The 24036-nt window shown below is 42.9% G+C and overlaps 1 protein-coding gene across 2 annotated transcripts in view; it reads right to left on the bottom strand.

Annotated features, from left to right (window-relative positions):
• pcbp4 (poly(rC) binding protein 4) overlaps positions 1-24036 on the bottom strand; it is a 153460-nt gene that overhangs the window by 82414 nt on the left and 47010 nt on the right. The window contains exons 3-4 of one of the 2 annotated variants that reach the window (XM_056399217.1): positions 3705-4050; positions 2797-2820 (exon numbers count right to left, since the gene is read on the bottom strand). In XM_056399217.1, the coding sequence (XP_056255192.1) occupies positions 2797-2820; positions 3705-3836 (156 nt within the window). In that variant the 5' untranslated portion in view covers positions 3837-4050. Of the gene's footprint in view, positions 1-2796; positions 2821-3704; positions 4051-24036 lie in introns of those variants that run through there. The other variant, XM_056399225.1, reaches the window with a different exon arrangement.

The raw sequence follows: 24036 nt of genomic DNA, 5'->3' as shown, positions 1-24036 counted from the left end.
AGAGTGGGCGGTCCTTCACTGCGGCCCAGGACACATTTGCGTTCACACTGCTAAAAGAAAGTGGACACACGTCAAAAGTGACTCATCTGCCTCCTCTGTGGTTAAAGCATGGTTAGGTTTACGCAACTAAAATTTTGAATTGATTCGCCCACGTTATGCAAATGACAGAAATCTGAGACAAAAACCCTCGAATGAGCTTTTTTCCTCTCGTTTACAATCCACTCGAGCCGTCGTCCCAGCCACTACAGCGGCAACAGAGCTGACTTAATTATAGCCCAAAAAAACAGGAAGTGCTTGTACTTGGAGCACCTTGGAGATGAGTCTGAGACAGATGATGATGAGCAGTGTCAGATGAGAAAGCAATAAAAAGGGAGGGAGGGAGGCAGCAGTTACACACACACACACACACACACACACACACACACACACACACACACACACACACACACACACACACACACACACACACACACACTGACTTATTGAGAGTTTTCTTTCAGGACCGCAGGAATAATTTTGTCATGAGTGAACCTCAGCAGAGATCAGTTTTTCGTGCACGCCCAGGTTTGATTAGGTTAAAGTTTCCCTGTGGAGTTTTTCTTTTACCACCGGTCGAGCTGAGGAGCCGTGTGTTTATGAGCGGGTCCTGCTGCGCTTCACACCCTGCTGCTAAAGATCACCTTCATTAAAGAAACCGGCATTAGCTTTTGATTGATGCCTGGACTGGAAACCGCTGTCTGCTGTGTCAAAGTCACCTGCACCCCCCCACCCCCCCACAGTCTCCTCTGTAAGTCGCACTACTGATGCCTTTGACTTCTCATTTTATGGGACCATTATTTCCTGCAAATGTCAGCGTCTTGAAAGTGTTGTGTAATTTGGTTTGAATTGCGGAGCTTCGCTTGATGTGGTTTGTTTAAAACCAGTGTTTTAGTTGCAGAGGATTCTCCTTGAAAGAGCTGTTTCATTTAAACCCAAGTAGGCTGGGGCCCATATTCAATATCTAATATTGCAATATTCCCCACCATATGCAATAGTTTTTATATTATAGATTTTTTTGTTGTTGCAGTTTTGCACAGTCTGCCTTTCTGTCATTTCACTGCTTTGCTCACTCTACATTTGTACCTCGACATGTTACGAATAAATAATCTAAACTGCTGTTTGGTGGCAGCATCACTTACACATAACATAAAACATAAAATACAATAATATAATTATAGATTATAAACAAATGCCTAAAACGTTATAATATTACAATATTTGGGTTGGACTGTATTGAGATATTAAAGTTTGGACATTGCACAAGTCTGAACCCAGTAAATATTAATTCTTTCTTCATTTATCATTTAAAATCAACTTTATTTTTCCAGTAAGTTGAACAGTATGTTCACCTGACCTGAGACTGTTTCAGTGCCAGAATGACATGGTCTTCACCCTAACCCTATGAAACGTCCTTTAATCGAAGGAGTCCTAAAACATAACGTTCATAATGTTCTGTAAATATTCCTGACTTTTCACCAGGGAGAAACCTCCCGTTATTGTACGAGACGCAACACAGCTGTATGTGGGAGACTGCAGGAGGGAGTGGAAACAAAATCCAGGTGAGGAAAATGTGATGTTTTCCACCTCCTCATCCGGAGCCAGCGGGGAGCCCCCGAGCTGCTTCGCTGTCGGAGCTTCTAGTCTAACGCAATGAATGTGACACACAAGTTTACTAAACTAAAAGAAAAATGTGCTCAGGAAAACAAAAAAATGCTTCTTATGATATTTAAACACACAAACAAAAAAAAAAAGAAGCTGTCATGTATTATGTTTGTTTGTCATATTTTTTTTTTATTTGTACCGAGCTGTGTAACATAATCTCATTCTGACACCTGTGTCTATCACATGATGTGTGTTTAAGCCAGATAGGACGGCTTTAAGCGAACATCAGTTCTGCTCTGCCGCCCGGCTGCTTGGTTTAATGCCACCAGAAACCCTGGAGAGCGGCTCCTGTGGTGCGACTATAAGACTGACACGACCCAACTAGAACAGTGATGTAATTTTCGAGCCATCTTTATGTCAGAGACTGCAAGTTAATAGACCACACACTGCAAGTGATAAGGAGGGAGGAAGGGGGGGGGGGGTCTAAATATATGCTGACAGAAACCAGCCCCAATCACGGGTTAGTGAATGTGCTGTGAGGGGCAATGGTCATTATCACACTTCACTTGGCTGTGATATATTTGGGGGGGGGAGAAAAAAAAATTCCTACAGGGTTTTTTTTTATTTAACACGTCCTCAGTTAAATTGACTCGCATCCCTGGAGAGCAGCTCCCTTTCAGTACGTAGCGATTGGACTGACATGGCCTGACTGGAAATTTTACACACTATTAATGCATATTTCATGGCAACTTTATATCGCTGTCGTAGGATTATATCCGACGTTATCTTGAGCAGCATGCCAATTTTAGAAAACCACAGTCGGATTTTCAAACACGCAGTTTATAGATGGGGAGGATTTTCACCACCCCCCCCCACTCCCCCCACTCCCTACATGTAAGTGTTGCAGTGAAATGATTGTATGTATAAATATAAATGTTTTCTGATGCTGCTCAGACGTTCAAATTAATGACAGTTGCACAGAAGCAGTAATTTGCACTCTGCTTTAATTTATTCTGATGTAAAAGCCACCAGAGAGAAACGCTCTCCGGTCACTTTAACTGCCTGACACTCAGACTTTTGTCTTCTGCATGCAGTGCACCAAAATGTTTTTCTCATTATTTCAGAGGGAAAAGCAAAAAAAAAAGTGTAACTCACCTTGCCGATGATGCTTCCCACTTCCTGAGGAGAGGAAAAACAAACAGAGATGTTACTATGACAACAGATTAGACACACGAGACAAACAGAATCTCTGTCGTCAGCATATAGGGAGCTTGTTTCTGTCTCTATATCTTTATTGCAACAGAGGCAGTATTTTGTCGTCAGGTCGTGTTTTACATCCCAGAGTCTGCTTCTCTCCTCTTCAAGAAAGTTATTTGTTTTTGCTTTTTAAAATTGTTTTCACATTTTTGTAATTGACTGGTGAAGCAGCAGCTGCTTCATCTCTGTGACAGCAGAAGTAGAAACCTGGACGTCACAACCAAACGCACATGGGATATTCACTCAAATTTATAGTGTTTATTTTAATTTACAAATATATACAGATGTGGCAGAGAAGTAACTGACTACTGAGTCAATCTGTTAGCACTTGACTTTGTCCACCGGCCTGTTCTTTCATCCTGAAGATGACGGAGCAGCTCCCAGTGATACAGCCTCATTGAATAAGTGATGAGTGTGGTAACTTTTGCTTTTAACAGAAGGGGGTAATAATGTTCTTGTTGGGGACTATTTTCATCTGTGGATGAATCCATATTAGGTGTTCTAGTGATACAATGCAGCAGGACAGTTGAGTTTGGGATGGAGTCAAAACAAACTACAGCGTGTGTCCATGGTAACGAAGGAAAACATGGCACCCAGTGCAACAGTTGGCTTGTGTTGTTTTAATAGTTTGTGGACAACAATGGAGCTCTATATATCAGGCTCTACACACACACACACACACACACACACACACACACACACACACACACACACACACACACACAGTACTTGTTAGTAGGAGATGTTCAGTGTTGTTGGGGATAAGATAAAAATATAGACTATCACTTTAAATCCTCCCTCCTCACCTTTCCGTGCATGAGAAGGCGCAGTGTGAGCGTGACTCCCATGGCCCCGTCTCCAAACTCCCGATCACAGCTCATGGTAGTGGTGGTGTGGTGGGTGGAGGTGTGGGTGGACTCTGCCGCTGGGAGACGCATGAAGGTCTGAGGCCCCGAGGCGAATGGAGCTTTCCAGAACACCACAGAGAACCCTTCGGAGAACCCGGCGAGGAATCCTTGGAGAACCCTGGCAGCTGAGACAGAGGGGTGAGGGGAGGCTGGGTTCAGGGGGGGTTCGGACGGTGGGACGGTTTTCTGGTGGAGCTGTCGTCAGGGGTGGGTGTTGTGCTTGTTCCTGTTTCTTTCTTCAATTCTGTGGGAAAGCAAAAAAACAAAAACACATCTACATCAACCCACATGAGAATCATGTACATTTAAAGAATCTTTATTTTGCAGAGATTCAGCAGCTCAATTAAACACAACCGTCACTTGAAAGTCTGTTTTTTCCTACTACACCTGTATCCACAATGTAACACGACATGCAACACGACAAACAGCCCTCCAGCGTGTGAGAGCCTGTGTGCCGTGTGGTGTCGATTAATATGACTCAGCAGACGCAGATGAAGAAATTAGAAGAAAAATAGGACAAAACGCAGTGGGGCAAAGGAGCCTGAAGCCAGTGTGGAAGCAGCACTAATCAAACTCTACTGAATCCAAAAAACATTAATGCTCAGCTTCCTGCTGATACAAAGTCAATTTTTTATTTTTTATTTTAAATAATATATATTATACGTCACTTGACCAGTTTAACTCCATCCCGTGTGTTTCTGGCTGGTGGTTCACCCTCTTAGTCGACTGTGTCAAGGCGTATTGACATTTGCAGGCGCAGCCAATCACTGTTGACCGCTGCTCGAACGGACAAGAACTAATTAGTCTACTAGTGTTTCAGAAGTTCCCTGTGCAATAACAAATTACCTTCATGACGAGACCAGACAAAGACAGAAACATCGATAAGGAAAGTAGGGGTAGGCGATGAGGCCAAAAGAATCAGGTGACTAGTTTTGCATATGCGGTCCCGTTGCTTCAATGTAAAGGCCCAACTCACAAATCTCTGCATCCTGTTTTCCCGCTCTGATTTTATTGTGAAAGTCCTGACCGGAAGTTGTGAGCGTCTCACTTTCACTCTGTCTGCTCGCCGCTTTTCTTCCCCCACGACGCTGTCCTCTGTTTACGAACTCGTGTCACAACCACAAACTCACTTTGTTTCTTCGGTCATATGGAGTAGTTGTTTGGACAGTGCTGTTATTCATTAATGAGGTGCTATATGTATGTATTATGATGAGAAAGTTCAGTCGCTGCCCCGCTTCCTGTTTCCCAAGCAGATCTCTGTAACTCCACCGTCTTGGACGGCAGCTGGAGATTGTGGTTCTTGAAACAGGAAGCACCTGAACTGTCTCATCAAAATACCTGTAACTGCTAACGACGGGCTGGTTAGCATCCACTGAACTTTTAAAATGTAGCGTCTTTTAATGATTGCGATCTGTGTGATTCTTCTTAAAAAATAGATCATATGGCAAAGTATGATCGTCCATGATGAGGTCACCCACCCCTAATGCAAATGCAGCTACGAAGACCGTTACAAAGACGCTGAAACATAGCAAACCGCTGCTAGCAACAGTTGCATTATAGTCAATGTGGCACCTGTTCACAGCACCCCCGGGAGTTTTCGGAGGGGTATAAATACTGCACCAAATTTTATTTATACAGCCGACTATCACAAATCACAAATTTGCCTCAAAGGGCCTAACAGTTTACTGACAGACACTCTCTGTCCTTAAACCTTTGAATCAGATAAAACTTTCTCAGGAAGAGCAACTTTAGCATGTTAGGTTTTTCTACAGCCATTACATAATACAATATACTGTACGTCTGAGGCTCATGGGAATGCCACTGGTTTGACAGATACTTGGTGATAAAGCAAGGTATTAGATGATGCCACTAGCTGAACACTGTTACAATTCGTCCTCATGAGGATTTCAGTGAGAGTTGATCCTTATTTCTTCATGATCCTGGTTCATGTACAAGCTTATACTTCTATATTTAAGCTTATGTTTGTATCAGACTTGTATTGATGAGGGCTGAGGGACAGAGAGTGAGAGCCTCCGACAAGTGAACGAGTATCAATCATTGGTGTGTGCTCTCATTTGCACTTGTGTGTGAGCGTGGTCGAGTGCGTTTATGAGACACGGTGTGTGTGTGTGTGTGATTTTGCTGCTAAAATTATTTGGTTGTAAACCAGCAGTGTGTTTGGCTCCATAGCCATGAGGCCTACAAGCCATTTCATTGATTCAACATCCTGAGCAGCGTTCAGAAAAAGCACCGCAGGAGCGAAACGACTCCAGCGCAATAAGAGGTGTGGAAATTAACATAATTTCTCAAGTGTCAGAAGCTAGTCAACAAGTCAGCGCGGTAATTTAAAAAATTAATTGGGAAGTCTGTTTAAAAAAGCTTAGGGGGCTGAATTAAATAAGCTTTTGGCAATGGAAATGCCACTCAAGCGTGATGATGCTTAAGCATTTCCTTTTACCCCAAACCCCCTCCTCCGAAAACCGAGAGGAAAAACAGCAAAAAGAGAAGCAGACTTCAGCCGCTGCTGCATACTAAAGAGATGTTTCCTCCCTCTCTCTCTCGCTCTCTCTCTCTCTCTCTCTCCATCCCTCCTGTGTGTGCGTCTTTGTTGAGGTGTATGTTTACATCTGTGTCATGCACATCATTACATGCATGTCTTATACTTTGATCATTTTCTGTGTAAGCTTGTGCGATTTTCCTTGAGCAATGTGTGTGTTTTTAGGTTTCTATGTGTGTGCTGTCTGGAGAGGAGTCTTTCAGGCATCCGTCTCTATGCCAACCGGGATCCTTAGTGGCATAAGGTATGCAGATGAATAAACAGAGGTTTGTATGAATGGTGGCTTTTTTTTTCATATTAAAACATCTGTGTATGTGCATGTATGTGTGTGTGTCTGTGAATGCTCTTAAATGAGTGTTTCCGTGCATCTGTGGACCTTTATGTATGCATCTCCATTTGCAGTGTGAGCGTCTGCATCTCCCAGGCTCATAAAAAATACACACTTTTACCAAAGTAGGTCACAAACGCGATGCGGGCTGTCTGGCACGCTAGACGAGCAGCGTCTCACAACATAACGCACACACACACACACACACACACACATATACACACTTCAGAGAGACCACCTGAGAAACAGAAAACTGACAAGAGAGGACGACGAGTAAAAAACAAGAGAGAGAGAGCGACAGAAAGATGGAGAGGAGGAAGAGTCTTGGTCAGAGAGGGAGGAAGCTGAAAGAGGTGTCAACACACATGTTTCATCATCTTCACATGAATTCATTTCTTCAGAGCATAGGTCAAGAGTGTGTGTGTGTGTGTGTGTGTGTGTGTGTGTGTGTGGACTTTAAAAACCATGTCACTGTATGGAAAACTGTGTGTATTCTTGTGTGTTGGCCACTTGTGTGCATTGGAGTGTGTGCATGTGCTTGGCTGCATGAGTTCATGTATTTGAAAGGACGCATTATGCATGTTTCTGTGTGTGTGTGTGTGTGTGTGTGTGTGTGTGTGTGTGTGTTGGAAAGAGAAAGAGATAGAAATACAGGACATATGAATTATTTAACCTCTTTCAGATGCTTCAGCATGGCGTTAAAAACCTGGCTTACCCATCCCCCTTTAAGTCATATATGATCGAATGCACACACACACACACACACACACACACACACACACACACACACACACACACACACACACACAACACACACACACACACACACACACTCACACACACACACACACACACACACACACACACACACACACAGACACACACCCACCAACAACATCCCTGTGGACCTGTCCTTGTAGAAATGAACTCGGGGGAATAAGCCATGAATCAGCCATGCATAAGGTCAGCGTGTGTGTGTGTGTGTGTGTGTGTGTGAGTGTGTGTGTGTGTATGTGTGTGTGTGTGTGTGCACTGGCATTACTAACATTGTGGGGAAAAAAAAACATGTTCAGTCAGTCACATTATGGCTGATTCTCACACGGTGAATCTGTTAATTTTAGGGTTGAGATTGGTTTTTAGACCCAGATCAGGAGTGAGGATGTAGCAGTTATTAGTCTCTGAGGTCAAAGGTCATATAAACATTGCAAAGCACAAGAAGCAACATATAGACCTACTGTATAGACACAAACAGATTCTGCATGACTGAGTGTCAGAACAGAGTTGCATTACACTGCCTGATGCGTCTCTTTAAACAGAGAGCCAAAATAGAAAAATATACATTATACAAGAACATTTTGAATCTATACATCAAAGATAGATTCATTAAAATGAAAAACAGGAATCCCATAAATCATCCAAAAAGGAAGCTACTACATCAAAAAATATTATAAAGAAAAGTAGAGAAAAAAAAGCAGAGCAGTTGTGGAGTTAAAGTGTTTAAATTAAATTCATACAAAAATACAGATTTCTTTCTCAAAAAATAACAAACATAAAGGAAACGTAGTGAGTCCAGCATTATGAAAGCGTTTCTGTTCAGCCTCTCACTGCTCCTGATTCGGGTCGGGGAAACATCCTGGTCCAGAACAAGTTCACCGTGACTTCAGACACAACCCGAAAAACACCATCTTTCAGTAATCTTCACCAAAGAGCTTCTGTCGCCTAAAACCTTCATCACTTTAACCCACATGAAGCAATTCTTTACGTTTCAACAGCTACAGCCCAGATGAGGTTTTGACGACACGCCAACGAGCGCTTGAGTAGCCGGAGCTGTAATTCTTCAGCGTTAATGTTGTAAATAACTGTTATTTTATCTTGGCTCAGTCGACAATCTGCTCATAATTTACAGTCCAGGGGACGTCGGCTACGTGTTTAGTTGGATGGAAAGAAAACATCATTATTTAACAACATATTTTATGGTAAAACAAATCACAACTTTGTAAGAGAGGCTGGTGAGAGAAGCCGACTCTGGTCCGAAAAAGCTTTAACGCCGTGATCTCTAGAGCTTCCCTGAAAATGAAAATCATCTCAGACTGCGATTACCGATATTAATACGCCTTAAGAAACGTCAGGTGCTCTCCCTCCCTCCCTGCTGCCTGTCATCACAGCATTGTTTCAGCACCATACAGATATTTTTGCAATTGACGGCCACGGACAAAATCCAGGACCTGTCTTCTGAATAACACCCCGATACCTCGACACACTGTCCTCCCTCTGAGCGATGAGCGCTTTTCCCACTGGACTCGTCAGTCAGCTCATATCAGAGCCTCTAAAAACAAGAGGAGGAAATTGTTCTGAAGAGAGAACGAGGACGTCTGCGTGTATATGAATACAAAAGAGAGAGGAAGAGAGATGGACAGAGAGAGTAGAAGAAGAAGAAGAAGAAGAAGAAGAAAGGGAGGAAACACAAAGAGAGGCACATGGAGAGATTCTATTTCACGGCCATACGGTAAATCATTGTATTGGATTTGATTACCAGGTGGGCAGGACTGATTGATTTTGGCCAGCATCAACTCATTTCTCTAAAACATGATTGGATTAAAACACTGAAGCCAACAACTCACTCCTGGAAGCTGATTGGATTAAAAATCAGCAGCCGGCTGACTTAAATCATGTCGCCGGTTAACGGTCAGCCGCCATGTCAAGGACGACACGCTTGTAAAATCTGAAAAAAGATTCAAGACCCCCCCCTCCCCCCATGTGTGCATGTGCATGAAGCGCAGGTCCATCTGATGATGTCACTTCCTGTCTCTAGCACCTCTTGCCTCTCTCTTGCTCTTTCTGAAAAAATGAAGCATATTCCTGCGGTTTACTTTCCACATTGTAATTATTCTAATTAAGTTAAACAACAGTTAATTTGTTTTCACATAAAAACTACAACTCCCATAAAACTGGGTACTTAAATAATTAAAAAAAGCGACTCAAAACATTACACCACATCCACGTCCACATCTATTAAACTCACCAAAGTCATTTTGCAAATTTCTACTTGTAACATCTGTCGTCTGAAAACTTATGTCCTCCTGCTATTACAGACATGTCTGAGCTGTGGGCTTATGGGAAATGGTGTCCATTAAAGGCCACTAAAAACATTCAATTGCCTGTGTGACTTCGGTTTTCCTATACGTTGTGTGCATGTTACTGTGATTGTGTATGAGTCAATATAAGGGTGTGTGTGTGTGCATGTGTGCATTAGTGTGTCAGTGTGTGTTTTTGTGCACCAAAGTGTGTGTGTGTGTGTGTGTGTGTGTTGTGATTAACAACATCAGACGATGATGTCATGGCATGGGATGGCGGGGAGAAAGGGAGAGAGAAAGTGACATCACTATGTGTTTGTGTGTGTGTGTGTGTGTGTGTGAGTGTGTGTGTGTGAGAGAGAGAGAGAGGGTGGGGGTGGGGGGTGGGGGGGGCTGACATCACTGCCTATCTATGTGTGTGTGCCATGTCTCAGTGAGGGTGACACCAGCCTCTATTTAAAGACAACAGAATCTAACAGGAGGAAGAGGAGGGGTGAGAGACAGATAGTCAGAAAGAGAGAGAGAACAAGAGAGAGAGTGTGTGTGAGAGGGAGGGAGAGAGAGAGAGGAGGAGGAAAAAAAATAAATAAAAAAGTGGATTTAAATTTTATGTTCCTTTTTAGGCTCCTTAAACTCTGACACAGAGGATCAGAGAGAGTGGGCGAGAGACAGAGAGTAGACAACAGGAAGGAGCGAGCGAGAGGCAGAAACAGATAAAGGGAGAGAGAGAGGGAGGGAGAGGGAGGTCATCTTTTTGCCATAAGTCTCTTCCATCCAACCAGCGCTGTTGATAATCACTGTAATCACGCGGACAGGCTAATGCTAGGATGCTACGGCTAACGCTGCCAAAGACAGTGAAGCCAGGATGCTGGAGCTGCAGCGGTTTACACGGAGAGCCAGCGCGTCGGAGGACGGCAACACAAAGCTTAAAATAGAAAGTATCTGTCGACAGCAGCCACAAGAAAGATAAAGTTCCCCTTCAGCTAACGCTTTCAGTGTTTCAGATTCACTTCAGGGGTGAAACCGCTGCCGGGGTCAGCGGCTCGGCTTCACATGCTGAGTGCTGGAGCTAGCTGAGAGCAGAGGCCGCAGTCACTCAACATCTTGAGGCTAAAAGGAGCACAAGAGACCATGAAACATAAAGGCTGCGTCAGTCTCTGTCATTTCTATCAGTTATTATTATATATTGTACTCAATAACTTACCTGCTGAGATTTGGATATTACTATGACAACATGTGTCAGGGCAAGAAATACGAAGGTTCAGACCATCAGGCAGGTTGTAAACAAGCAACTGAGTCTCTGAAGCCCCCCCCCCCCCTTTCTTCAACACCATATAATAATTTGTCAGTTGTCAGTCAGATGAGTTTGTTTACATCAGATCTGCTGCAGGCAACATGCAGAGAACTCTTCTGGATAACGGAACAGATACAAACTAAACACAAGGACAAACAGGAAATATGTTGCCATGGATTTAAGTGAATCAAGCTAAGTTTGTTTACATTTTGAAAAATGAAGTGAAACTGAATAAGCTATTTTAAGTTCCTGCTTATTTTCCATTGGATGTACTGACAACTATCACTGGGTTACTGACTGAGGAGCTTCTTTTTTTCCCTCTGATTTCTCAGCAGATTTATGGACATTCAGTCAAAACCATCCTAATTATCATCCTTAATTTTTAAAAGTTGTAATGACGCAGATATTTAGAAAACTACAATTGGCCGCCTTGTGGTCGTATGCTTCCACCAACCAGTGAAACTGCAGGAAATACGGTCAATTTTCTCCTTCCTGAGTTACGGCATTAAATAATAGTCAGGAGTGTTTTTTCAGAACATGTCACAATGAAGTTGACCTTTGACCTTTTGGATATAAAATATCATCTCTTAATTTGACCTTTATAGACATTTGAGTTAAATTGTGTCAAAACTAGTGTATGAATTTGTCAGTTATGGCCTGAAAACGTTATTTTGTGAGGTCCACAGTGACCTTTGACCTTAGACCCTTGATGCCACAACTATAATGCTGATATATTGTGTGTGATGTTCTCCCATCTGGGCAGCCATACACACCTGCACTTTTACACCCCCCCCCCATTAGAGAAACATGTAGAGAGGGTTCCTTGTGGGTAGAACAAACATCCTGCAAACCAATCCCTTCGAAGGCCGAGCTATTTGCATTGTGTGTTTAATATTTACATGCAGTCGGTCAGTGTGTGTGTGTGTGTGTGTGTGTGTGTGTGTGTGTGTGTGTGTGTGTGTGTGTGTGTGTGTGTGTGCGTTCATGTGTGTGTAAGACAAAGAGAAAAAAAAGGACAAGCCACCTTTGATTTGTGTCTAAATGGTTTTCAACATGCTAACTGCATCACTTGTGTGTGTGTGTATGTGTGTGTTCATGTGCGTTTCATGCTTTAACATGTGTACGGCTTTCATCCTGGTACGTCTCAGGGTGTGTGTTTGTTTTGCATGACAGGTAAATGACAGTAGTGACCTTGTCATATTTAGTCATTGCTGACCACACACACACACACACACACACACACACACACACACACACACAGACAGACACCATCCTTGGATGTATAAACAAATTGCACGTGCACGAGCAGAAGCACAGAGCAATGTGTGAGCACAGCCCAACAGACACACACATTGGCACACGTACACAGGCAAACACACAAACTCAGACACAAATAGAGCGGAAAACATGTGCTGCCTGCATACACAGACAGGCCTGCCAAAACCACTTACACACAGCTAGGCTTACAGGACAGACAGGCACACACACACGCACACACACACACACACACACACTCAGAAAAGGCTGACTCTGTCTGGCTCATACACACAGTCACAAATGTCGCTTGGACATGAGCATATAAAAAGGATATACAGGCACGTGACTGACAGAGTGTCCGGACAGAGACGACACACACACACACACACACACACACACACAGACACACACACACACACGGTAAATGAACAGCATCCAAGTGGAGGGAAAACAACAGAAACATCGGTGAATTAGTAACGGATGGTGATGAGAATGAATTGTGTCTGAAGCTCAGTGATGTTCCATTTCATCACAACAGGCGTGTGCACACACACACGCACAAACACACACACACACACACACACACACACACACAAATGAAGATAAACTAAGAAAAAGGAATGAGCACTAACGAGGAAACGCTGACATGATGGAAAGTTTACACAGACGAGAGGAAAAGCAGCTTATTTGTTTCTGAGCTGCATGAAAACACTGTAATCTTATATTCTAAACTCCCTCCTTGAATCAGATGTCTCAGTAAGTTGCATGACCCTCAGAACGGCCACGAGAGCTGATCCAAAATCCGTCGTGCCACTCAACGGCGTTCCCTTTCATTGCCTCAAGATGGGAGATACAGGGTTTTTCCTCCCGGCCGGCAGTGTCAGATTAGAAAGCTATCGCCGGGCAGACTGCGAAACCGTGAGGGTGCATACATTTATTCTCCCCTGTAATTGCGCTCATGTGAGTGCGTCAAATATTGGCATAATTTTCTCCATTAATGTTCATTAGGGAGAAAGATGGAGGGAGGGAGGAGATGCACATAAGAGCGAAGTGAAGAAAATGATGCCGCTGACACGTATTGTTCAGGTATTTTCAGCGCAAGTGTAGCACAAGGTCAGTGAACAGTAAAAAATGATTTCTTAAAATTCAGCCGAGCAGCCTCGATGACAGTTTGAGGGAAAAATACCCTGAATCCTGTTTTTTAGTTGCTTTTAAAAAGGCCCGCGGCAACTCCATGACAATGAATCTGAGGCGAGTGACGGGCGATCACTGAGAGCGCTGTGCAATGTGCTCAGAGAATTAGACGGTCCCCCGACAGACAGGAAGACAGACAGACAGACAGACAGACAGACAGGTAGAGAGAGAGACGGCAAAACGGGCCGCAGGGGAGACATGTACAAAAACACACAATGAGGGTGAATGACAAAAAGACAGAGGAGTAGAGCTGCAGCCTTTATCCTGTATTTTACTGGATCCATGTTCATTTTCTTCTTTACTTTTCTTTACTCAGCAACAACACGACGACGCGACATCCAAACAGCGGGAGAACACAACCCACTCTGTCGCGTGATGATCGACGTAAAATAGATCAGCGATATCGAGCGATATGAACATTTTTATAGGGATTTTTTTGGCATTATCGAGGCCTTAACCGGTCGTATAATGTTCATAATGAAATATCAAAATATAAACAAAATACATCTGATATGCACGCATTATAATACAATGCTATGAAATACTGTAGCCTACATATAACTGAACTGGAACACCATGATATAGCATATAACATAACAGAATAATGAAAATATAACCAGAAGAAAACAGCAGCAATATGACATAAGTAACAATATGCAATGTAAAATAAAACAGGATTAAATATGTTGCTATTTCTACAGCTGCTAACAGAAATAATACTAATAACATATAATCAGAGTCAAGGTGCAGGTGTCCTCTGTGTTGCATTCACAGTCTATGACCTCACCTTTAATCAATAAATATTTGTATTACTTTGTTTCTGCTTCTGTTTTCCTCTGCAGTGACGACCCAGTTTCCCCTGTGGCTGATTACGTCCAGTACATGTACAAACGCATGCGTGCATACTGCGCTGCATGCACCGAACAGGGAATTTATTTAAGTCACAGAGACGCATGAAGAGAAAACACACACATTGTTAAACTGCGATGAGGAACAATTGCAGAGCCAATGGAAGAACGCCTCAGGCCTGTGGTGCTGAGCCTCGCAGCAAATCCACATCCAGACCAAACCGGTCCCGGACTCCAACAGCTTAAACACACTGTCGCATTTATGTGTTATTTCATAAATCAGTTATTTTACTGTTTTTTGTAAACATATAAGCACAGAGACACGACGGCAGAGAGATAGAGCAAACGAAAATCTTTGAAAAACGATGATAAAAAAGATGCAGCTGTGACATTTCTGCTGTCTCTCAGGCCACTGAATGAGAAAAGCCAGACAGTCAGACAGAGTCAGAGCTCACACTTTATTCAAATGTCATTCTCTGCCAGCCAGGGAATATTTGAATACTATAACAGGATATGCATATCACCTGCTGAGGACTAAGGCACAAACAGTCCTGCGATGGATTAGACCTTTGGATCACATGCCGTATTGACTCGTGTATAATACAATAGTAGTCTGAGCAGGAGACTGTTTTTAAATGCTTTTTTCTTTTTCCTCATCATGCTGCGTACTGTGTGTACTGTGTGTACTGTGTGTACTGTGTGTACTGTGTGTACTGCGGAGCGCAGGTGTCAGGAGTTTTCCCATTGTTGTTTCAGGTGTCTCAGCCACTATGTTACTAATCCACCACATTTACTCTGTTTAGCTGCAGGAAGGAGGGGCGTCAAAAAGAGAGCAACATTTAATTTCCCCAGCTAAATCTTCTCGTATCCGCCACAGCGCAGGTCCATCTGATGGTTCTTCATCTTTGTTCTATAAATCTACATATTTATTTATATTATTATTTACATTTCTGTGTGTGTGGAAGGGAAACAGGGTTGTGGTAGTTGGTGCACACAATTCGCTGCACTTCTTCTATTCCCTGACTGATTGGGGGGTGAGGAGGGTTTTTTTTTTTTTCCTGTTGTTTTGGAAACATTGTTGAGTCTATATTCTTTCATGATTCTGGTGCTTTGAAAAGATCTCCCACCAGTAATTATACCTGACACCAGAATTTAATTTAGGAAAATGGAGCAAATCTGCAGGGTCTCAATTAGAGGGAAAGAGACATCCATCTTGATTGCAGACCTTATTTAGGTTTCGTCTAAAATCTTTCTTTCTAAATTAGCCATTGTCAGTTCTCCAGGTTGTGTACACAGCAGCCCCCCCCCCCCCCCCGTAGTCCTAGCCACACAGATACTCATGGTTATAAGAGCGGCAGAGGCCGAGGGAGGCTAGGCAAATGCTGTAGGGATGACCGGGTGCCGTGGGGTGGGGGTGGGGGTGGGGGTGGGGGTGGGGGGGGGGGGTGCTGCACGTTGGCTGGGGGAGAAAGAGAAAACTATGTAATGGTGCGTGCAAATTGCAGAAGCGAACACGTTCTCTGCATTGGCAGTGGATTATGTTTACTTGTGTTTTCCAGACCTACAGAGCAGCTCTCATATCTTGTTGGCTAAGACACACACACACACACACACACACACACACACACACACACCACACACACACACACACACACACACACACACACACACACTCAGACTCACTCCAAGTTTTTAAAAGAATAAAAAACGCTGATAGTTCTCTTTCGGTTAAACACCCGTCGCTATCAGCAGCGGGAACATGTGCGAACAACTGGCGGCCCACGGGCCAAACTCAATCAATACCTTCAATTAGCCTTTGATTATGTTTTTTAACATCTAATTGATTAAGAAAACATTGGCCCGAAGCTGAACTTACTGCTGACCCCCGATCTAGATAAAACTACTACAACTACTACTAATATTAATAATATTAATAATACTAATAATAGTTCTGTGGTGTCAGTTGTATTTTCCTATCGACAGCCAGCGTTTCTTTTAACCATGGCCGAGCTTCATTCCCTACTATGGCATCATGATGAAGGTAAAGCAAAGCAATAATCTAATCTAACTTCAACACATTCAACTTGTTTCTGTGCCCTGAACGAAACCAAACCTTCGTCACGGTTGTGTAAAATCAGACACAGTGGCGCCGCTTGTTGCGGAGGGGCGTGGACCATGAAACGTAGTGGGTTGTTTAATATTGTACGAAATGTGAATTCAACACCATCTGCCCTTGAAAGCATACTTTGCATCCCTGCACCATAAATGTGCAATGCTGTGTATTAATATCTGAAAATCCATATATGTAAAAAAAACACTGCTGCTGCATATTAACATTTGGGGAGCTGTATATTCCTTTGCCTCATCAACCGCAAACAAATCTGTTTTTCAGAGCGTTACAGAGGAAGAGAGGAGCAGATGTGACATGAACAGCTGTTCATGTTGGTTAACTCAAACTTAACTGCTATTGTAAGTCAGATTTTAAGTCTCCAGGCTCATTTCCAGCAGGACAAACATTTCTATTCAGCAGAAAGGGGGGGGGGGGTTGTCACAAGTCCAGAAAGAGAGTCCAGATATGAATGCAGCAGACAACCATGGATCTGGTTTTTATGGGGCCTGTGCACGTCTTAAATTAGCCAGGGTTAGAGCTACGAGTCATCTATATTACATCAACACTCTGGCCTGAAGTGTGTGTGTGTGTGTGTGTGTGTGTGTGTGTGTCCAGCTCGTATTAGGGTAAGGGGCTAGCTGCGTGTGTGTGTGTGTGTGTGTGTGTGTGTGTGTGTGTGTGTGTGTGTGTGCGGGAACACACAATGGCTTATGAAACCCAGTGTGAGTTATGAGTGTGCATGGATAGACATCATGAGTTATACATGACAAAGAGCGAATTCACGTGTGTGGCATTAAAGTGTGTGTGTATGTGTGTGTGTGTGTGCGTGTGTGTGTGTGTGTCGGACAGTTTATGGGGTTACATGCCAGGTCACCATGTAATCTCCTCTAACTGCCCCGGCCTCGGCTGAAAGAGCTGAAGACGCCGCAGCGTTCTCTCATATCATGACACCGAAATATTTATTCTGCTGCCATTTATAAATCATGATGCTCCTGCTTGGAAGACAGGAAGAGAGAGCATGTGTGAAGGTCACAAGAGCAAAAAACATCATGATTTTATCATAATATAATAAATATTTTCATATTTGTTTGAAAGGTTTGAGCCTTTCCGCGCGATCAATGTTTTATTTCTAAGAAAGCAAAAACTTTCTTCTATATTTAAGAAGATGTCTCCACAAATTCATCAAAACTATTCTTTTTGAAGTTTTAAGTGTTTTTGAAATCAGCCTGAGAAAATATTCAATAACAATCATGGGACCTTTTCTTTTTTATCTATTTTTTTTTTTTTAAATTTGCCAAGTCAGTTTCATCACGGCTCATTTCATCCCCGCAGCGCCTCACGTCTCTGGAATTCATATTTATCTTTAGATAAGATAAGTCCTGTATTAGTCCCACAGTGGGGACATTTGCAATGTTTCAGCAGCAAAGCGGAAAGTGCAAAAAAAGAAACTTCAAAATGTCAATATAAAATATTTACAATATAAAATATGTACAATTAGATATTCCAGTAGCAGTAATTAGCAAATACGTTATTCAGCTAAATAGCAAACGTGTCATCTATCTGGCAAAAAGCACATTTTAAGTCACTGTGTGAAGTACGATGTAAGACAGTACAAATGTAAACATTAAGAACTGATGCACACAAGAAAAAGAAAATATAGAAATCACTATAGTTACCACCTTGTGGTTGTTTCCTCCACCAACCGGCAGGAAACATGGCCACTATCTCTCCTTCCTGAGTGAACAGCGCTGAATAATGGCCAGAAGTGTTCTTGCAAGTTGACCTTTGACCTTTTTTTGATTATAAAATGTCATCACTTCCTCATTTTATCCCGTTAGACATTTGAGTTCAATTGTGTCACAATTAGTGGATGAATTATGTACGGATTTGTGAGTCATGGCCAAAAAAAAGCCAACATGTTTTGTGAGGTCACAGTGACCTTTGACCTTTGACCACCAAATTCTAAATCAGTTCATCCTCGAGTCCAAGTGAACGTTCGTGCATGAATAGAAGAAGAAGTTCTTTCAAGGCGTTACTGAGACATTGCGTTCAAAGATAATGGGACGTATGGATGGTTATTATTGATATTAAAACAATAATTAAACAAAATAAATAATGTCCATCAATAACTAAGATCAAGAGGTCGGTTTACGGACATCATCATCTGTGAGGTAATGAATATGGGCCGCTCTTGGCTGAAGTTGAGTTGAGTTCCCACAGCTGAGAGTGTCTGACGTTAAAAGCCTGTTGAACCCTCGCGACCTTCTTGTTGTCAGATGAATCCGGTCAATACACCAGAATCCATTCCACCAATCTCTCTTCAGTCTTCAGTGGTGATGCTTCCTCTTCACCCCCCCCCCCGCCTCCCCCCCCATCCTCTGCCTCGGCGTATGAAAAACCCAGCTCTCATTCAGCCATATTTGCTCTGTCTGCTGCTTTCAATTGTCTGCTTAGCTCAAGAGCCACTTCTCTAATCTCTGAGTGTGCATGGATATCATCTCTCCATTTCACTCATGAGGCCACTGGCCGCCGGAGAAACGTAAAGCAAATTAGAGAGAGGAAAAGCGGAGGTGGGGCGGATCAACCCTGTCGGTCTCCGTCTTCTGTTGATCTTTCCAGATTTGTTTCCTCAGACGGGGGGAACGCTGCCTCAGCTGACCTCATTCTGACATTTGACACCAGCCATCGTTACTTGACAGTTGTCAAAGCCCCGTATTATGTCGGTATCGAAAAAGCACCGAGGTTGTGCTGATGGATAACATTTTTTTTTGTTTTTGTTTCAAGCACAACATCTGATCTTGCAGTATAACATCCACCCCAGCATCGTGAAACTGCTTCATGGTTCTGTTCAGACTCTCTCAGCACTTGGCTCAGGTTAGAGAAAGATCCTGGTCTTCGTTTAATGCACAAAAAGTCCACAGGATCTGTAACCAGAACCATCATCTTTGAGGCTTTAAATGGCCTCAGCTCCATGTACATCTGCAGGTTATTCACATGGTATGTGTCTAACTGAGAACTGAGTTCTGCTGCTCACCCCAAAGTCGAGGTTTGTGACTGAGGGCGACGGGCTTTTGCTGTTTTTGCTGAAATCAGACGCTTTATAACTAATTAACTTCTTTTAAATCTCTTCTTAAAATGCAATACAGGACGGTGGATGTGAACCAGGTTTCTCCACCCCATCCACCTCGCCGACTCCTCTCCATTAATAAACACAGCACTTCTTTCATTCAAAAAAAAAAAAAAATAAATAAAATACATTGCCTGTGAACATAATCCAGTCAGCAAATATGTTTCTCCATAAAACGTTATTTGCTGTCGCAGTTTAGTTTGGAAATGTAATTTTGAGGAGACAAGCGTTGGGCCGATATGAATGAAAATAGACAAAGCAAACGACAAAAGGAAGGAAGACGGGCGGGAGAAAAGAGAAGAAGCAGCACGTCAGAGGAAAAGAGTGACAGCTAGCAAAAGAGGCGATGTGAAAAAGAAACGCAGCTTTGAGCTTCGAGTCCCTACTCCAGCAAAAGGACAATATAAGGTACGACACAAGGTAAGAGCAAACACAGTTAAACTTGATAGAACTTACAATATGTTTTGACATCATTCCTGTTTCCAACAGACACACACACACACACACACACACACACACACACGTACAGACAAACAGCACTAGAGTTATGAAGAGCGTATTGTTAAAATTTGTTTCTACGCAGATTTATGGAGATTTATTTGCATTTCGACATGAGAAACAACGACATCCCAGTGAAATGGAAGTCACGCTGAATCTAAAAATAGGTGCATCGCGTGTGTGTGTTGAGATCTGACTGAGGAGCGCCGGTTCCTTCACAAACGGAGGCTTTCAGGTGCTAAAGCTGCGCGTCACAGCCACTGCTGCAGCTGCTAACCGCGCTGGCGAGTGGCGCCAAGTCAGTGGGTCAAACTATAATCACTAACTTCCTGTTGTTTTCAGAACACCTGCATGCACCTGTTCCTCTCACCTCATGCAGCACCTCTACTCCACCCCCCCACCCACCCCCACCCCCCTCTGTGCAGCCTGTTCAACTCTGCTGCGCCGCACAGTTTGAAAACCTCTGTACTAATCATCATAGAGACCAATTTATTCACCAACAGCAGCCTCAATAGACCAGAATGCAATGCACCCAACAAACATTCTCGGAAAATGGACGCCCGCAGTACCATCACCACATCAATAGCCATTCATATCAATATCAATGTAGCTTCACTAACATACTAAGAATGTTTTTATGTATTACTGTCCCTACCCCTCATGACAGAGGACGCCATGGTTGAAGTAAAACGTCTCAAAGCACGCATTCACAGTCAGAGATTGTTATTTCCGACTTTCTGACCTGTCATGAACGCAGCATAAAACACAATCTGTGTCCCAATTCAGGGGCGGCATCTTTCAGAGGGTGCATTTGAATACCGAGTGCGTCGCAGCGGCACGACTAAGCATGTCCCACTTCCTCAAATGCATCCTTTTCTTTTTCTGGCACTGAACGACCCAACAGGTGGAACCTATCCCAAGATTCATTGCACACCGATAATGGAAATAATATGGCAGCAAACAACACCGACAGAGAGCCTGCAGATTCCACTTTTAAATGTAAGTATCGGGTTTCAGCTTGAAACCTCAAGTTTTTGTGCAAAAAAAAAAAAAAAATGTTATTACTGCAGTGACTCTCTCCAACTGCACTGAATGATTTTCAGAAGACATTACAGGGGGAAAAGAGTGGAACCATCAAGAGAAGCAGAAGAAGAAGAAGACGATGATGCAGGTTGATGAACGGTGGACACACCCAAACAATTTGGCCAATAAGGATGACTTTCACGTCATAACCCTAACCCTCTGGGGTCTCTCACTAAGACGTGTGCACAGGCCTACATGTTGTGTTTGTTGTGTCTGGGTAACATTAACATTAACACTCACACCACTGCGGTCATTTCACTGGAAGAAGACAGCGACGGACCAACGTTTAAAACAGCGGCAGCTGGTGTGATGGAGGAGAAACACAGAGGTAGGGAGCAGAGGCTTCTGGGCACTAACAAGCAGGAAGTAATGGACTCTTTATTGCATTAGATGCTCCACAAAACCAGAGCAGTCATTATTATCCAGCTGAGATACTGACACAACCACTGATAACTGGATCCATTAACCCGATTGGCTGCACACCCATTAATCACAAGATATTTAAAAATATTTAACTCATTTCTCTCAGTATTTGAGGCTTGTTTTTATTTGTAGCGGGCTTTTTGGTCGTGTTGTGGGTCTGAATGATATTCATTTATCATTTGAGGTTTTGAGCCTTGTTTTGTGGTTTTTTAGCTTAATATATTATCAGCCTCATGAGTGTTTAACTACTGATTCATGAGTTTTATTTATCGAGCACTGTATCCTTCAAGGGCAAAAACCGTTAACAAAACTCTCCCAGAGTGGTGATGGGCGAGTTGGAGAACAAAAAGCCTTTGTCTTTTCTGAATGAACGAATCAAGGTGAAAGTAAAGCGACACTAAGTGGTGCCGTAGCAATGCAGCCTGCAACATCCTCTGCAACAGATAAAACTCCCAACAATCAATATGCCACACGTCAAAACAATCTAACGCTCAGGAAATGAGAATGTGAAATAGTTCACCGCAGACGGAGAGGCTCTCACAAGAAACCTGCATTACAGAGGAAGTGCAAATAGGGGGGAACAATCTTACAGGTGACAGAAATGTAATGTATGACATATACGGTATGTCGCTTTATCAAGAGGGATGTTGCCATATATGTTAACTATAAGAGGATATATTATTTTCACATACAAACAGTGCATCCTCTGGTTAAATGAAGATATACGCTTATAAAATAGTATGATATAACATGATGCGAGCATATATACAGGTTTATTAAACAGCATACACAGAAAAATTCTTTGTGCTTATATTTGTTTTTTTTATCATCTGGGAAAGTGTCTGTTGGACCCTCGTGTTTATAATGTCAACATATATCGACAGTATAAGCAGACATACATAAAGATACAGATTTGTGTGGGCGAGAACTGTATGTCAATATATGAAATTGTTAAGTTAAGTTAAGTTTCATATATAATAAGTATGTTTTCATTTTATATGTGTATATGTTACATTTGCGAAAGGGAACTGCAATACTACACTGTTTATTGCCCGGGGCAGTGGTGAGAAAAACAACAGCACGGCATGATGCAGCCCTCTCACTCATTTCAGGAGAGCAGGTTGCTGATGCAAAGGTTTCTGGGAAAACAAAATGCAAAAAACTGTTGAAAGTGGTTCAGCTTATGGCGCACCGAACTGTGCACATGGTGATTGTAGCAGAGGCTGAGGAGAACAACTTTCCGGAGTTGCAGAATTCTTTATGCTTAGTTTTATAAACCGCTGATTTCATGTGGAGGCCAAGCTGCACAGGCCCAAATGATGGCCAGTTAAGTTTTAACCACAGGCAGCGCAGACATGAGAGTTCAACAGGGAGCTAATAACAATCTCTCCCACATCAGCACATTCCTTCCGGCGAGCATGAAACATTCAAAAGAGATGACTCATGCTTCAGATTTGGAGAACCAACACAACCTCTGGCAGGACAGGAGATAAAATTTGAACTAATTTTTCTCAGCATCCCTTCCTGTGGCGACTGACTGTTTCCACTTGATGAACTGATGATGTAGCACCATGCTCAACAGCACCTACACTGAAGTCAGTCTAGAAAAGCCGTCGCGGTTGTTCTCAGCTGGAATGGCGCCACCCCGCCCCCGCCCCGCCCCCCCCAAGACCTGGCAGCGTTAAAGTCTTGCTCTGCTCACAGAGACAGACGCCGGAGCATTTGCAGTTTGCTCTAACTGCATGTTTTAGCAGACTTCAACTCTTGCACTGTGTCTTTTCAGTGCTTGAAACCCAAGTGAAACGAGGTGTGGAGAGAGATAGGGGTGCGCGAGATTACTTGTCGGGCAAATTGCTTGCACATCAGCTCCTCTCTGTTCAGTAGACTTAACACACAGTCATCCACTTTTCTTTCTTTTTTTAAGCTGTCCTCTCCTGTTTCCTTTAACAGCACAGTTGAGTCAGACAGAGACACAAAGAGATGCACAGGAAGAGGAAGCGGCGGAGAAATTAAAAGACAGACGGATTGATGGATGGATTTATATTTAAATTAAAAATGAAAATGTCGACCTTATGTTGGTACATAGTGAAAAGTCAGAGGATCATAAAAGTCATTAGAATACATCGTCTTAGAATCAAGAATGTCTGTCCTGAATAGGTTTGGGGCAATATCCAAAATTAAATGTAAAAATAAGTACTTCCTTAAGATTATCATCGTCTTGGTTACAATAATAAAAACATGCTTGAACAGGCCACCTGACTTCCTTCCTTTGCGCCCGTCTTCATTACTACAGCCACGAGAGGTCGCCTAACAACAAAACCTAATAAAGGGTCATAATCGTAGACTTCATTTAACTCCCGCAAGTTTCTGACAACCGGTTTTGAAGCTCAGAGTGGGCTACTCCGCCGTCGCCACCTTGGCAGTGCCTGACTCCTCC

The sequence above is a fragment of the Seriola aureovittata genome, chromosome 2 (genome assembly GCF_021018895.1).
Source record: "Seriola aureovittata isolate HTS-2021-v1 ecotype China chromosome 2, ASM2101889v1, whole genome shotgun sequence".
Classification (NCBI taxonomy): Eukaryota; Metazoa; Chordata; class Actinopteri; order Carangiformes; family Carangidae; genus Seriola; species Seriola aureovittata.
Note: the sequence above shows the minus strand (reverse complement) of the source record. Positions and strands in the feature narration are given on the sequence as shown.